This window comes from Polyergus mexicanus, unplaced genomic scaffold (assembly GCF_030449975.1).
Source record: "Polyergus mexicanus isolate NDT 795.1 unplaced genomic scaffold, iyPolMexi1.0 SCAF_25, whole genome shotgun sequence".
Lineage (NCBI taxonomy): Eukaryota > Metazoa > Arthropoda > Insecta > Hymenoptera > Formicidae > Polyergus > Polyergus mexicanus.
Genome location: NW_027223345.1, coordinates 3,184,530 through 3,200,980, shown reverse-complemented (window position 1 = coordinate 3,200,980; position 16,451 = coordinate 3,184,530). Strand labels below are relative to the sequence as shown.

Genomic DNA, 16,451 nt, shown 5'->3' with positions numbered 1-16,451 from the left:
TTTTTATGCACAAAATAATGAGAGGAATCAATGGTGTAAAAAAAAGACATATAGTTGTTTAAAAAAAAATTATGTAGCTGCTAGTTACAAATTCGTTTCTTTAAGGCAAATTTTGACCTCTTCCCCATGATTTTAGACGGATAAAACTGTTACCATTGTACTCAGCGACCCAAAAAGCGTAAGATTGCATGTATAACTTACACTCTTTAGGCAAAAATCAATTCATTTTACCCATCGTCTTTTCTATGTATATAGTTTCGATCGAGTATATATCGATATTTTTTCTATTCATCTTTTTAAGAACTCTTTTTACAAGCAAAAATCTTTTTGTGAAACACAAAATTCCTAAATCTGACTAAATTGTAATATCTACAGATAATTGAATTTCTTCTATTACTTCTAAATCATTTGGATGACGGATAGCCACAGCATACATGAAAAAAATCCGGAATTTAAAAATGGGATAATACTTATTTGATAGATTACACATCAATTTACATTGTTCCTCTGAAAAATATATTATAAATATCGATACAAAAGTTTTAATGGGATTAATTTTATTGTTATTTCATCACATCATTACTCAAATACGTTGAAAATAGACAAATAATAATTATGATAATGATTTGTAAATGGATATTGCCAAGAGAAAAGTCTTAGCTTTGTAAGATATGTAATTTGCATACTTTTGATAGGTATACTACGTTCCAGATCATAAGTTTTTATGAATTTAATTTTTACTTGTATGTATGCATGAATAACGAGTCATCTATCAATTAATGTAAATAGATTAGAAATTTTATACTTGCCTGCTGAAATATATGCCTGTGATGCATTTCCAGCAATCGAATGGCCCGGTTGTCCTGGTAAAAGATTAACCAGTCGTCCGTTTCTTCTATAATGTACGTAATAATAATATACCAATAAAATAAACATTGATGACAACAATATAGTGATAAATATCGTTTCTTGATGTTTTGGACCGTTTTATTGATCTTGACCTTCTTCAGCTTACTATTTTACTGATACTTGAATACACGTTACAAAAACCTTTTTTATTTTTATTGTTTATTTAATTGTTAAAAGTTTCAAGAAGTAAAAATCAAGAGACACGATAGTGTCTTTCGCTAAGTCATGCAAAGCAAAGAATCACACACAGCAATAGCGAGACATACCGCGTATTTATACGCGAGTCGAAATCAAGAATATCTAAGATTATCAGTTCTCAATATCCCCTGAACGGATCGAGTTTTTACTAGTTCTTATTAGTTCTTATATATATATATATATATATATATATATATATATATAATCAATAGCTTGAGTTTGATTTATATAAAGAAAATATGTTTATTTTTGCTCTACATGTTTTATAAAACAGAGATATTACGAAGCGAAATCAAAATGTAAAAATTTTCATTTAAGAAACGTCCCACTCTCCGTCAAAAAAATGTACTTTGTCAATAAAATCAGGAATGTCGAATGAAATGACAAAACGAGCCAAGCACGATATTAAGAGCGCATAAATGTTTATTATAAAAGAATTACATTAAAATTTAAACTCACGAAAGGCGGATGTTTCGGGCCTCTTTTTGACCATCTTCTGCGTACATGAATTAATAAAATTAAAATATAAGCATATAAGTGATTCTTAGGCGGTTAAAAAGCGCGTAGATAACGCAGGTTTTTCACATTATCACAGTAAAGGCAAAAAAATATTTTCAAGGATATCCATGTCGTTACGAGGAAGAAATCCTCGATACTGCCCAGACAGCACAAGGATGTCCTTAGGACGTCCAAAGGGCATCCAGGACATACATGTAGGATATCCTCAGGATATCCCATTGTAATCCTCAGATCTCCTTTGGATGTCCTGAGGAAGAGTAAATGATAACCGTATATTAACCTCTGGAGAATCCAGGGAGATCCTGTGGAACATCCTAAGGATTTTTATAGGATATGTTAGGGATATTTTTCGTATGTTTCAAGGAGCAAATTTTAAAATTTAAATATAAATTAAAATTATGTTTTGTTATTTACTGCCAATATTAAAAATCTAATATTAAAAATAGTTCACCGTTCTTTAATATTTGAGGCTTTTGTGCTGTACATGATTATTTTAGGTTTGGCTCCCGGGTTTGAGTTGTGTAATATTGTCTAAACAATTCAATATCTGAATTCCCTATGTTGGGATTGCATCAGAAATTGAACTGATAGAAAATAATTACATTTGTAATTTTCTGTCAGTTGCTCTTTGCAAGCTTTATAATTCTCATGACCAAATCTCAAATACGAGTTCGCGTGTCGCATAGCGGTAAACAAACGAACTAGCGGTTGAATACTATTGTTTGTAAAGTTTTTGGAATGTTGCGAACAATAACATTTCTCATGAAATATTAAATAAATAATAATTTTGGATATATGAAAATGTGCGCATCAAATTCAATTATTAATATTAAAATTAACGTTAACAATTAATTGCACATGTATATGTCCTCTGGAAATCCAAAAGACATCCAATATAATAGACAAGGCAGATATATCCTACAGACATCCAGGGATTATCTAGTGGACATTTATAGGACATTAATACTTATTATAATACTTAAGATTTCTAAATTATATTAAATAGTCGACACAACTAAAAATAATTATGTATGCATATTAAATTTTTATAAATATATTTATAATAATATCTTAAAACATCCTACAAATGTCCTGAACCGTCCTGGACATATTCAGGATGATCCTGAGGATGTTTTGTGCTGTCTGGGTGTGGTCATAAATTGAATTCAAAAACATGGCGGTACATTAATTATGTCTGTAAATTAAGCGGAATGGATTATGTCAAAATGACGAGAGAGAAAGTTTTCGGAAATTACATTTGTAAAACTTACAGATAAGCGAACTAACGCACAGGTCGACAATAAATAATCGGGATGTAAATTCGCAGAGAACTAAACTCACTGATTATCAACGTAACAATGAGCATAAATTATCGTTAGACGAAAAGATAAAATAATAAAAGCAAACGTTACCGCTACAGACAAACAACGGTGCAATTAAAATTAAGAAGGTTATCGATAATTTCCCGAACTACTCGATCCCGAAAAGTGATTTTAACACACGCATTAAACAATTAACTGTTAATACCAAAAAATTTTTTAAACATGATGATAATGTAATTGCCTCTAGCGCATACAAGAGGAACATTACAGTTGCTCTCGATAAAGATGAATACTTTAATAAGATCGAAGAATTGTTGAAGGATAATAACACTTATAATATCGTCAAAGAAGATTCTATAAAAAGACTTACGTAACATCTATGGGACTTGCTAACGAGTTGGTGATACGAAACAATTGGGTATACATTTAATAAAATTATAACAATCAAACCAAACTAACAACTTGCGGTATTTGAGAAAACTTATATGAAAATAATTACGTGTTCAAAATATTTATTAAAATTTTTATTTTATACAAATACTGTCGACTATTTAAGAAACTCAATTGATGCGACGAATAGTTGAAGCACTACTCAAATGTTTAAAATGGAAATGCAAACATCTTCAATTAGATGATGCCAGTAAAACGAATTTTTGCTAACTGATAATACAAATCGAAGACGCCTATACGTATAGCTACGGATCATGGATTAATTTCGAAAATCACGATCACTTCTGAAGAGCGGCTTTCGAAATTAATTTATGATTTTCTCTGAAAAAAGTATATATATCTATAAGTATATACATCCTTTCATTCACATTATGCAATATCTGACCGTCAATTTTATGTCATTGATTATTTCAATGAAATGTGTAATGAAAAAAAATGAGATATAGGATATTATAAAGATCAATGTGTTTATTTTTTTTTAAATATACAGGGTGTTTCAGAACAACCTTCCATCCTTAAAATGACGTATTCCTGATATGATTCTAAGACGATTTTTCCTTTACCAAAATTTGAATTAAAGCGCAATTTTTGAGTTATAAGCAAAAATAATTAGCAAATCATGCGCGAGTACAGAAGGCAGGCAGGAGCGACTCAACGCGCCGCAGCTGACCGTCCGATGCGTGATTACCACCGCATGAGTCGCTAACTACTTTACCTTATAACATAAAATTATGCTTTAAATAAAATTTTGGCAAAGAAGAAAATGTCTTAAAATTACGTGAGGAATACGTATTTAAAATAACGTTACTTTAGCGAAAGTTGTTCCGAATCGCCGCTCGTCGGATGCTGCGATCAGCTGATTGCTACACGCGATGTGTGTATGGTGGAGTGTGTGCGTAAAAGGAAGGAAGAGACAGATAGGATGAGGAACGGAAGGAGGGAATGAGGGAGAGACGTTTATACAGACGCAGCATCCGACGAGCGGCGATCCGGAACAACTTTCGCTAAAGTGACGTTATTTTTAATACATATTCCTGGCGTAATTCTAAGACATTTTCTTCTTTACCAAAATTTTATTTAAAGCATAATTTTGTTATAAAATAAAATAGTTAGCGACTCATGCGTGGTAGTCACACGTCGGACGGTCAGCTGCGGCGCGTTGCGCCGCTCCTGGCTGCCTTCTGTACTCGACGCGTGATTTGCTAACTATTTTTGCTTATAACTCAAAAATTACGCTTCAATTCAAATTTTGGTAAAGGAAAAATCGTCTTAGAATCGTATCAGGAATACGTCATTTTAAGGATGGAAGGTTGTTCTGAAACACCCTGTATAAATTTTAATTATTATATTAAATTACAACTGCATGTTTATTTTTATTTTTAATTGCATAAAATTTTATGAAAATTATATGCTTTCTCCCATCGGTGATTTCCTTTAGCAAGCGCAAATAATTTATAATAAATGTCAGTTAATTGGTTCACATCTTTTTCAAATTGATATTAAAAGATACGGTAGTGTCTCGCGTTAAGTCACACGCAATAACAAGGTACTCCGCCTATTTATACGCGAGTCGGCCAATTAAGAGTATCTGAGATTTTCAAATTTGAATAACGGCTGAAGCGATCGAGTTCTTATTACACTTAACTTATAATCTTATAACTTTAATTAATCTTTAATTAATCTTAATCTTATAATTTTCAAAGTATACGAAATATATATTATATCAAGAGACACGGTAGTGTCTCGCGCCAAGTCACGCGAAGCAAAGACCGCGTGTAGTAACAGCGAGGCACCCCGGGTATCTATACGCGAGTCGGATAGTTGAGAGTACCTTAGATTACCAGATCTGAATAACGACTGAACCGATCGAATTCTTGATAAGCATAATCGATAGCTTGGGTTCGATTTGTATAAGGAAAGTGTCTTCATTTTCGTTCTGCATGTTCTATATAAAGCAAAGATATTACGAAGCAAAGTTGAAATGTGGAAATTTTCATGTAAGAAACGTCACCATCATCATCATCATCATCATCGTCGTCGTCATCGTCCCCTTTACCGCTATATATGTATACAACACATGCATAGAATATAGTGGTATAATGCTACACGTATATATACACGTACACAACACACATGTAATAATGGCAATGTATTCTTGTACGGTTGGCGTCTTTGACGAAAGATTGCGCTAACGGCGCTTCGTAATGTTACTGCTCGCTGCTCGCATCGCCATATCCATACTTGCTTTTGACGGGTATAGATTAATTTGACAGGTATAGGTTAATTAAGTGTGCAAAATTTCAGAATGTAGTGTTCGTACGCTTTCATTTATAAACAAGTGAATATTTGTGGATAGTTGGATCAGATATATCTCATTTATATTAGAAAAAAATAAAACACCACAAAAGTAATTTATCCTACGTGTAAAAACAGAACAAAACATCGCAATACATATGTTTATAAGAAATGTGTGTATTCTATAATGCTTATTATAACCCAGTCAGCCAGGTCTGTTCTAACAGATATTGCCAAGTGCTTGCTACAAATTATTGTCAGCAAAAAGGCTACAAATTTGGTACAAGAGTTGTTATTACCGATTAAGCTGGCAGATTGCCGGCAAGAATCAAGCAAAGCTTGCTAACATAACTACACAGCAAATTGGCGGCAGAAACCGAGCAAAGCTTGCTGACATGACTGACATCAGATTGTCGGCAAAAACTGAGCAAGATCTAGAGTGCGCAATCTGATGGCAAATTGGCAGCAAATACCGAACAAAATCTGCAGCTTATTACAAAGTATTATAAAATAGTTCAGTCGCTTATCGCTATGCGGCGCGTTATTCATTATCTATACCCGTATTCAAATTCTTGTCATGAGTGTATATAAAGCCTACAAAATGCTAATAATATTATAATATATATATTTCTATCAGTTCAATTTTTGACATAATTCTTATACAGGAAATTCAGATATTGAATTGATTTTTGGCAAATCGGACAGATAATTGTTCGATTTTCACTTATTCAAACAATTTCTGTCCAAAAAGATCTTTAATTTTATAAATTAAGTTATTTGAATTTACCTATATGTTTTAACATATTAATATATGATTTTATATAATGTCTAATTATCTAATGGTCATTTTATGACCAAAACTTATCATCATTTTGTTACTTAGGGTTAAGGCTTTAAATCTATTTAAATATATACTTTTATATGAATGGCCAAAAGCTGCAGAATTTGTTCGGTTTTTGCTGACAATCTGCTGTCAGATTGTCTTGCGCAGATCTTGGTCGATTTTTGCCATCAATTTGACGTCAAATCATGTCAAGCTTTGCTCGGTTTTTGCCGTCAATTTGCTGTCAGGTTATGTCAACAAGCTTTGTCACCAAAACACAAGCTTAATGCGGACACAGATGGCACTGGATTTGTTACCAAGTTTTGAGCGAATTTGATGCCAATTTGGCAACAATTTGTTATCAAATTGCTTACTGGGAAGATATGTGTGTGTATTCTATAGATTCAACTATCCAAAAGTATCAGGAAGATTTTGCATACTTTTTTATAAATGGAAGAGTGCTACGCTATATAACGTTGCACTCTAGAAAATTTAACATTAAATACTTGTCAAAATCCAGTATGAATAACTGCGAACAGTAATATAGGCATACATATATAAGAATCTAGTATATTTGAGTGCATTTATTAAAGGAGTGTCATCATATAGTTATTCGTCATGCATTATATGGAACTACAGATAAGTATAAATGATATTGGTAAAACGCAATCTGTAAGGTTAATGCATGTCCTATGAATAATTTATAAATATACATTTATTTTTCAGTGGAAGTAGAAGAATTTTTCAATTCGATTATTTCGATGCTAATGCATCGCTTAAAATAGATGAAGCATGTTTCAGTATTGTTAATATATAATCATACAAAGTTCTCCATAACGTATGAAATCCATGGAAATTATCAGGGTTGGGAAGTAACGCGTTACTTGTAACGCCGTTACCGTTACAGTTACTTTTTTTCGGTAACTGTAACGGTAATGGCGTTACAAATTTTATTTGTAACGGAAAAAGTAACTTCGTTACATTTTTCGGTAACGAGTAACGAATTTAACAGTTACTTTTATCGTTACTTTTTTCAAATTTTTTGATTTATTTAAGATATTATTCTTGCTATTGTGCGTGATAAAATTTTTATCTTAACCGTAAAGCCGTAAGCAAATCGACCAATTAGCATTCTTATTATGTTGTAAAAATGCTTGAATGTGATTGATCAACTTATGGCTCTTGCAGACCAGTGCGATGACGCGACGCGCGATATCCAATGAGAGCTTTATCTTTTATGAAAAGCAGAGCTCTCATTTACTACCAGTTCTAAGTACCTTGCAACGAAAATTAGAAAATCTCAATAAATCTGACCTTATAGATTGCCATTCATTAGTTGAAGCTATTCAGCAAGGTTTAAATAAAAGGTAACTTATTAATTTGATTAATACATATGTTATTTAATTTTAAATAAGGATTTAATTGAAAAATATTATTTTATTTTAAACTATTGATTCAAAAGTATTAATTTCAATAAAACAAACAATGTCGCTTAATTTACTATATTTGATTTTAGATTTCTTACAATATTTGAAACAAAAGAATTAATAATAGCAGCATGTTTACATCCAAAATTTAAGTTAAACTGGTTAACCGGAGAAAAAAGAAAACGTGCTGAAAATTACTTGAAGGATTTATTGGGAATCCGATCAACTGAAAATTCTTCAAAAGCTGGAAAATCTGACGATCACGATGATTTTTTCATTTTTGAGCAAAAAACGGTGCAAAATGAATCTGAACAAGAAGAAGTGCAACGGTTTTAAAATCAAATAATTGTAATATAGAAATGTTAAACGACTATCCAAAGCTTAAAAAACTTTTTATTAAATATAATACAGCTTTACCAAGCAGTGCATCTGTAGAAAGAATGTTTAGCATCGGTGGCTCTGTATTAACACCACAAAGAGGGCATTTAAATGATGATACTATGGAGCAACAAATTTTATTAAAAATTAATAAAGAATTTCGATAAAATTTAATCATTTATTTTGCAATAAACCTTGAATGAAATCTTGCTTACTATTCTTTAAAAGTTTTTCTTATGCAAAATAATTTATTAGTTTGTATTGTAAAAAAGTAACGGAAATTGTAACGACTCGTTACTTTTTAGTAACTGTAACGGTAACGAGTTACTTTTTAAAATTGGTAACGAGTAACGGTAACGAGTTACTTTTTAGAAAAAATAACGGTAACGGTAACGAGTTACTTTTATAAAGTAACTTTCCCAACCCTGGAAATTATTCAACAGGGACTGCTGCAGAGTGAGTTTATATATATATATATATATATATATATATATATATATATATATATATATAAGAACTAATAAGAATTAGTAAAAACTCGATTCGTTCAGGGGTTATTGAGAACTGATAATTTTAGATATTCTTGATTTCGACTCGCGTATAAATACGCGGTATGTCTCGCTATTGCTGTGCGTAATCTTTGCTTTGCATGACTTAGCGCAAAACACTATCGTGTCTCTTGATTTTTACTTCTTGAAACTTTTAACAATTAAGTAATCAACAAAAAGGAAAAAAACTTTTGTAATGTGTATTCAAGGATCAGTAAAACAGTAAGCTAAAGAAGATCAACCTTAATTAAGCGATCAAGAATATCACGTCAAGAAACGATGTTTATCATTATAATGTTATTATCCATGTTTATTTTATTGATATATTATTATTACGTACATTATGAAAGAACAGACGACTCATTAATCTTATACCGGGACCACTGGGCGATCCGATTGCTGGCAATGCATTTCAACTTTATCTTTCAGCAGGCAAGTAGAAAATTTCTAATCTGTTTACATTAATTGTCAGACGATCCGTCATTTATGCACACATACAAACAAAAGTTAAATTCATAAAACCTTGTGCTCTGGAACGTATACCTTTTTTTTTTGTAACGGAGAGGAAATGCCTTTACGCATACCCCGCCTCGATGGGGTTCGAGGCGGGGTTATGTGGGACTCACCCCCGGCTTAAACAAACAGCCGGGGGACTACCCACTAAAACCCCTCCGGGTGGCCTACGACTGGGCGTTAGCGAAGGTCTCTCCGGAAACTGGCATTTGCACTACTTCGGACAGGCTCTCCGCCCACGAGCCATGCCCGCTGGGGAGAGGGGGAAATCATCCTCCCTTCCAGGGTCCCCGTTGTTATGCGGACTCCTGCTCGCACTGTGGACAGGGGGACCACCGCCCCTATCACCCATTCCCCGCCGATGGCTTGGCGGGATTGGCGTGGCCGGGCCCGGGTACCCCACCCGGGTCCCCGGCCACCGGGCCCGTCTTGTGCGCGGGCCCTGCACGTCTGCGAGAGGAGCCGACGTGGACCGGAACCAATAGGTCCCCGGCCCTCTCCCCGCCCGTGTCACCCCGTGGCTGGGGAGGGTCTCGTGGGCGGCGGGGGACAACTGTCCCCGCGCCCATCGACCCTCCCCGTTGGGGCCTCCTGGCGCGGCGCTACGCCGCGCCTCCGCGGCCGGGAGCCGCGGAGGGGGGCAGGGTCCTGCCAGCAAAAGGCTCTTCCCGCACACCCCTCCCGACACCGGCCGCACCACCACGTTGGGGAGGCTTACCCCGGCGTCCGCCGGGGAGACGCTCCCTTTCCCTTTCGGCTTCCTCCTTCTGCCGCATTACTGCCTCGCAGAAGGAGGAGACCGCCCCCTAGGATCCCTCGCTCTCGAGCATCGTCGCAATGACGCTCGAGAGCGAGAGATCAATACCCCCCAAACGTTGGACGAGGACACGGCGCTCGTCTGCCCACGCCGGACAGATCTCCAGCGTGTGCTGCGCCGTGTCCTCGTCTCCACCGCAGTGATGGCAGCGCGCGTCCGCTTCGCGCCCGATGCGGCACAGGTACGAGCCAAAACACCCATGGCCCGTAAGTACCTGCGCCACACGGTATGACACCTCGTCACCCGCCCTCTCCACCCATTTGATTAAACGGGGGCGGATGGCCTCGACGACGCGCCTCCCCGAGGTGTCTCGGGGATTGGAGAGGTCTTCCAGCCGGGAGTGGTGCACTTGGACACAGTACAATTGGACACGGTGCAAATGGACACGTTACAAATGGACACGAGATTTTGCACACGGTTCAATTGGACACAGTGCATTTGGACACAGTAATTTTGGATACAGTAGCTTTTGGACACAGAAGAAAATACGCATCGTTTACTTGGACACCGCTCAATTGGACACTGTTCATTTGGACACCGTTCGTTTGGACACAGAAAGATGCGCACCGTTCGTTTGGACACCGTTTGTTTGGACACCGTTATTTGCCCACCGTTCGTTTGGACACCGTTCGTTTGGACACCAAAATTTGATTTAAGTTATACGACGTAATCCACACCAAATTTTTGTTTTAAATAAGAAATAGGTTTGGGTTAGGTTATATCTTCCGGAAGTGGAGCCCCCCCGCAGGGGGGGCGGAACCCACTGTATCCATGCATGACATCCAAATATGCGAAAGGCTAAACAAAGTGCTAAAAGCAATGTAAAATTAATGACATCAGTATCAGAGATATATAAGTATGAATATATTTTATTTTGACAGATATTATAACCTTCAAATGTATCTCCTTTTCACGATTTCATATTTTACATGGATTTACCAGTATAAAGTGTTATAAGAATACTGATTATATTTTCCCAAAATGATTTTTATTTCTCTCCATCTGTTACATATTCAAACAAACAGTGCGCATGTTTCTGTGTACAAATGAACGGTGCCCAAACGAACGGTGGGCAAATGAACGGTGTCCAAACGAACGGTGGGCAAATAACGGTGTCCAAACGAACGGTGTCCAAATGAACGGTGCGCATCTTTCTGTGTCCAAACGAACGGTGTCCAAATGAACAGTGTCCAATTGAGCGGTGTCCAAGTAAACAATGCGTATTTTCTTATGTGTCCAAAAGCTACTGTATCCAAAATTACTGTGTCCAAATGCACTGTGTCCAATTGAACCGTGTGCACAATCTCGTGTCCATTTGTAACGTGTCCATTTGCACCGTGTCCAATTGTACTGTGTCCAAGTAAAGGCCACTCCTTCCAGCCACCTCTCCAGCATACGTCGCCGAGCCTGGAGCCTCACGGCGGCCCTGACCCGCGGGATCAGTGGCACGCCGAGCCCACCGAGCTCCTTAGTACGCCGATAAATTTCGGCGTACATCTGCGCGTAGAGCTCGATGGGCGGCAGTCCCGCAAATATTGAGGCCGCCGTATGCGACACCGTCCGATATCCGCGGATAACCCTGATGGCGGCCTACCGAAATATTCGGCGCAGCAGCGCCTTGCTGCGCCTACTCGCCATCAGGGACGCTGGAACGTATACCTATCATAAGTATCTGTAGATTATATATCTTATCTCTCGGCAATATTCATTTGCAAATCATTATCATAATTATTAATTGTTTATTTTCAACATATCTGAGTAAAGTATATCTGCAATAAAATAATGATAAAATTAATCCCACCAAAATTTTTGTATTGATATTTATAATTTATTTGTCAGAAAAACTATGGAAATTGAAGCGTAGCCTATCTGATAAATATTATCCTATTTTTAAATTGTGGATTTTCTTCACGTATTGTGTGTGTATCTGTCATCCATATGATCTAAAGTAATAAAAAAAATTTCAATTGTCTGTAAACATTACAATTTAGGAATCTTGCATTTCACAAGAATATTTCTGCTCGTAAACAAAAAGGTTAAAAGATTAAAAGCTTAAAAAGATAAATAGAGGAAATGTCGACATATTCGATCGAGATTAGATAGAAATTTGAGATACAGTTAATAAGTTATTTGCGTATCTAAAAGATCGAGTGATATAATATAAATTAATGTTTCTCTCTTGACATGTTTTTGATGATTTCAGACGACACTACGCAGCACCAAACATTTTGAAAAAAGTCATTTGTATAATTTGTTTTATCCTTGGCTCGGCACAGGTCTTTTCACCAGCACAGGTAACATAATGGCATTAATATATAATACTTTATTATTACAATCTATTTTTAAAGATCTGTTTTCATCACAGAAAATCAAATAAAATACAGAATTAGTTACAGAATTATACTTGAATATTATTTTTAACGATAAACTCTTACATAACTTCTTTTTGGTACTGTAAAAAGTAATAAATTTGAAAGAAATTTGCAAGTAATGTCGTATTGAGAGATGATCTCGCCGTGTATTCTTAAGTACATGGAAGTAATAGATATTTCAAATAAAGAAAATTTTCAATTATATCAAACACTTTCACATAACAGATTTTTTAATAAATTATAGTTTATTTTTGACTGCTAATCTATAAAGTTTTAATTTCAAAATAATAATTAAATTCAAGTTTACACTTGCAACTCTTTTTATCAGACAAATTTCATGAGAAGATTTAAAAAATCATAGAAGAATTTTGCGCGATACAAAAAAAGTAAATAATTATGCTTATTAGGACCGATCTCACCAATTTCAATGATATATGTTGTCAAGGACACGCCCCTAAGTAACTTTCAAAAGGTTTTAGCCGTTACTCATTATTTATTAAAAAGTTATTAACAAAATAAGTTTAACAAGTGGAATGTAATTGTCTAACACAGTGTATATTTAAAAAGGAATATATTTATTGGAATATTGTTCAATATATATATATATAGTAATCATAATACTGCGGTATTTTAGTTTATATTCTTCATAAGTAAATTTATTACAAATACGTATTAAAACGTAGTAAATCTCTCCTTATGCGTCAAATTGAAAGAAAAAAAATATTTTATAATTTTACTTTATAATACACACACATGCTATATGTTTATACATGCATTGTGTGTATGTGTATACTTCTTAATATTAATGTCAGAAAATTTCGTTCTTTTCGTTGAACTTATTTTGTTAATAACTTTTTAATAATATTACTTGAGAATTGCTCAATAAACATCAAATTAAAAAAGAGAATAATTTTATATAATATTATGTGTATTTAACTGCATTATTTTAATTTTGTTGTAGGCGCTAAGTGGAATGCACGACGAAAGATATTAACATCTGCGTTCCATTTCAATATATTGAATCAATTTGCTAATATGTTGATCAAAGAGGGCAATTGTATGACTAAATCTTTGAAAGATGTCGGAAGAGTAGTCGTAAAAGATTTAGTACTATTTATTAGTGAACATACGCTAAACACCACATGCAGTAAGTTTTCTGTAAAGTTTTTATTGTCCTGTATTATGTGCAGGGATTTCATTCTAAATGATATCATAGCTTAAAAAAGAAGATAAGTTGTTCCCATAGAAAGTATCAATGCTGCACAAAAGATAGATAACATCCAATTTTTTACACTCAAAGTTACTTATGAAATATTCAGTTGTAATTATCTTCGGCTATATATCCGGTGTTATATATGTACTTACAGAAACTATCATGGGCATCTCTCTCCAAAAACTCTGCAAAAATGAGTTTCAGCAACAGTATCGAAATGCAGTTCACGACATAATCGAATTGATAGTGTATAGGTAATTTATGGATATAATAATTAATTGTGTGATATATTTATAATCCTTTAAATTATGATTGTGTGTGATATATATTTTCTATATATATTTTGAAACAAATTAAATATTGATTAATCATGTGAAGGTAAACAATTAGTTTGAGACATCGATTCGTTTAAAGCGACAATTAGGAATCAAAATCTATTGTACGTGATCCGTTAAATGTTTCACTTTAAAAAAAAAATTATCTTTAAAATGTTGAAAATATTGTAAATGTTAGAATATTGAAATATTAAGTAAAATAAATTGTGCAATAAAATCTGAAGAGAAATTATCCTTGATCAAAAAATCTATAATTAAAACAGAAGTATAATGGTTTTAAAAGATTCCAAATATCTTTTTTATAAGATACATAGTTTTAAATTTATTTTTTCATCTATATTCTCTACATTCAATGACATTACTTAAAGATTACTATAAGATTTTATTGCGAATTTAGATGAGGCTTTTACAAAATTACATCGTTATTAAAAATATATAATTTTATTTAATTATGGTTTAGAGCATTTAGGCCTTGGCTTTATAACGATTTGTTATTCTCATTATCGCCACAAGGAAGAAAGCAAAAGAAGATCTTGAAAATATTGCATGGATTTACGGAAAAAGTACGTTACATATTATGTTATTTTAAATCCGCTAAACTCTATCTTTTATATAAAATTAAAATAAATCTCGTATTTTTTGTACCGCAAGATTACATGATTAATTATAAATATTAATAATATATTATGCTATTAATATTTATGATATAGTACAATATGCTATTATTATTTAATACAAAAAATCATTTTTTTTAAATTTAATATCGTACTCGTGTGTAGGTCATCACGGAAAGAAAACTTTATCACAAACGCACCAATGACCGATATTTGAAAAACCTTGAAAATGACAAAGAGATGGAAATAGATAATGTCAAAATATTTGGAAGTACGTAAGAGATCGGAGCTAATATTTATGTTCAATTACACAATCAAATATCAAATTATGCTTGTGATATTTATACTAAACACATAATTACATGTAATAATGCAACATATGTCTTCCGTAAAATTAAATCATTATTATTTCTAATAGAAAGTCTAAATTTTAAACAAAAACAATATTATATAATTAAATCGCATGCAAAAATGAGATTAACATTAATGTGCTTTTTTATTTCTAGTTAAAAAAACAGCTAGCTTTGTTGGATCTCTTAATAGCAGCATCTAGAGACAATCTTTTAACTAATTTGGACGAAGAAGAAATCGATACCTTTCTATTTGGAGTACGTATCTGTAATCGTTTTTAAAATTTTTTGTACACATCATCTAAGCATGTTTAATGATATGATGATATGCATATAACACTGATCACAGGGTCACCATACTACAGCGATGGGTATAACCTTCGCTTTATTACTATTAGCTGAACACAAAGATGTCCATATCTTCTTCTCAATATATCGCGATATATTATTTAAATTGTAATTATTATTGAAAATAGTACAGATATTAAACTTTTGTTGCAATGTATTTTTTAATTTATTAAAAATTTATTGGTATCTATACATATAAAAAACAGAATATTATGAAATACACTTAAATTATTATCGATGACACAGGAACGTGTGAGGGTTGAAGTCGATACCGTGATGCAAGAGAACGGAGGGAAACTTACCATGACATCGTTGAAAAATTTGTCATATTTAGAGAGATGTTTAAAGGAAACGCTACGTTTATATCCCGTCGCGTCTTTTATATTACGAACCATTGAGGAGGATGTAAAATTACGTAATTAATCATTTTTTTGCTGCTTATATCTTTAAACATGTCATATTTTACAGTATATATTAAAATATATACTATCGAATGTAAAATAAGTTTAATTGCTTTAACACTTTAAAAATACAATGTTGTATTCATGTTATTTCTCAAAAGAATTCTTAATTTCATAAATTTTTATATTTTGTAATTTTATGATATACTTTTCAGAGTCATATGTCGTACCTGCTGGAACAATCTTATATCTTGATAACTTCAAAGCTCACAGAGATTTCAATTTTTGATGCAATTCACCTATGCAATTCCTTGGTCCTGCGCTGAACGGTACATAGAAATAATGATGACGATTCTGCATCCTCTCGGGCAAAAATTTATCCGGATCAAATACTTCTTGGCAGATATTGTGATGGACGATTTGGAGACACATTGTTTGGGTTTGTTGAATTTTATTGTTCCTGTTTATATCTTTGCCATCGTTCCCCGTGCAAAGGTAGACGAGATTAAGTTGGTTTTCAACAGTTATGACCAACGCTTAAAATTCACGCATGAAACAGAGTCGGATTCATGTATTAATTTTTTAGACACCACTGTTATCCGCTTTAATAGAAAAATTT

The 16,451-nt window shown here is 33.7% G+C and overlaps 1 protein-coding gene and 1 pseudogene across 1 annotated transcript; both read left to right on the top strand.

The window, feature by feature from the left end:
- The first annotated feature begins 9,148 nt into the window (after positions 1-9,148).
- Positions 9,149-14,976, top strand: LOC138943128 (cytochrome P450 4C1-like; annotated as a pseudogene).
- A 10-nt stretch (positions 14,977-14,986) lies between these two features.
- LOC138943178 (cytochrome P450 4C1-like) lies at positions 14,987-16,250 on the top strand. The gene is made up of 5 exons (XM_070313761.1): positions 14,987-15,004; positions 15,240-15,341; positions 15,433-15,499; positions 15,676-15,846; positions 16,048-16,250. The coding sequence occupies exons 1-5, from the start codon at positions 14,987-14,989 to the stop codon at positions 16,119-16,121; spliced, it is 432 nt and encodes a 143-aa protein (XP_070169862.1). The 3' UTR covers positions 16,122-16,250.
- The last annotated feature ends 201 nt before the right edge of the window (positions 16,251-16,451 follow it).

Coding starts and splice junctions, on each gene's coding strand:
- LOC138943178 (XM_070313761.1), top strand. Junction 15,342..15,432: donor TCGATACCTTTCTATTTGGA/GTACGTATCTGT, acceptor CACTGATCACAG/GGTCACCATACTACAGCGAT. Junction 15,847..16,047: donor TGAGGAGGATGTAAAATTAC/GTAATTAATCAT, acceptor TATACTTTTCAG/AGTCATATGTCGTACCTGCT.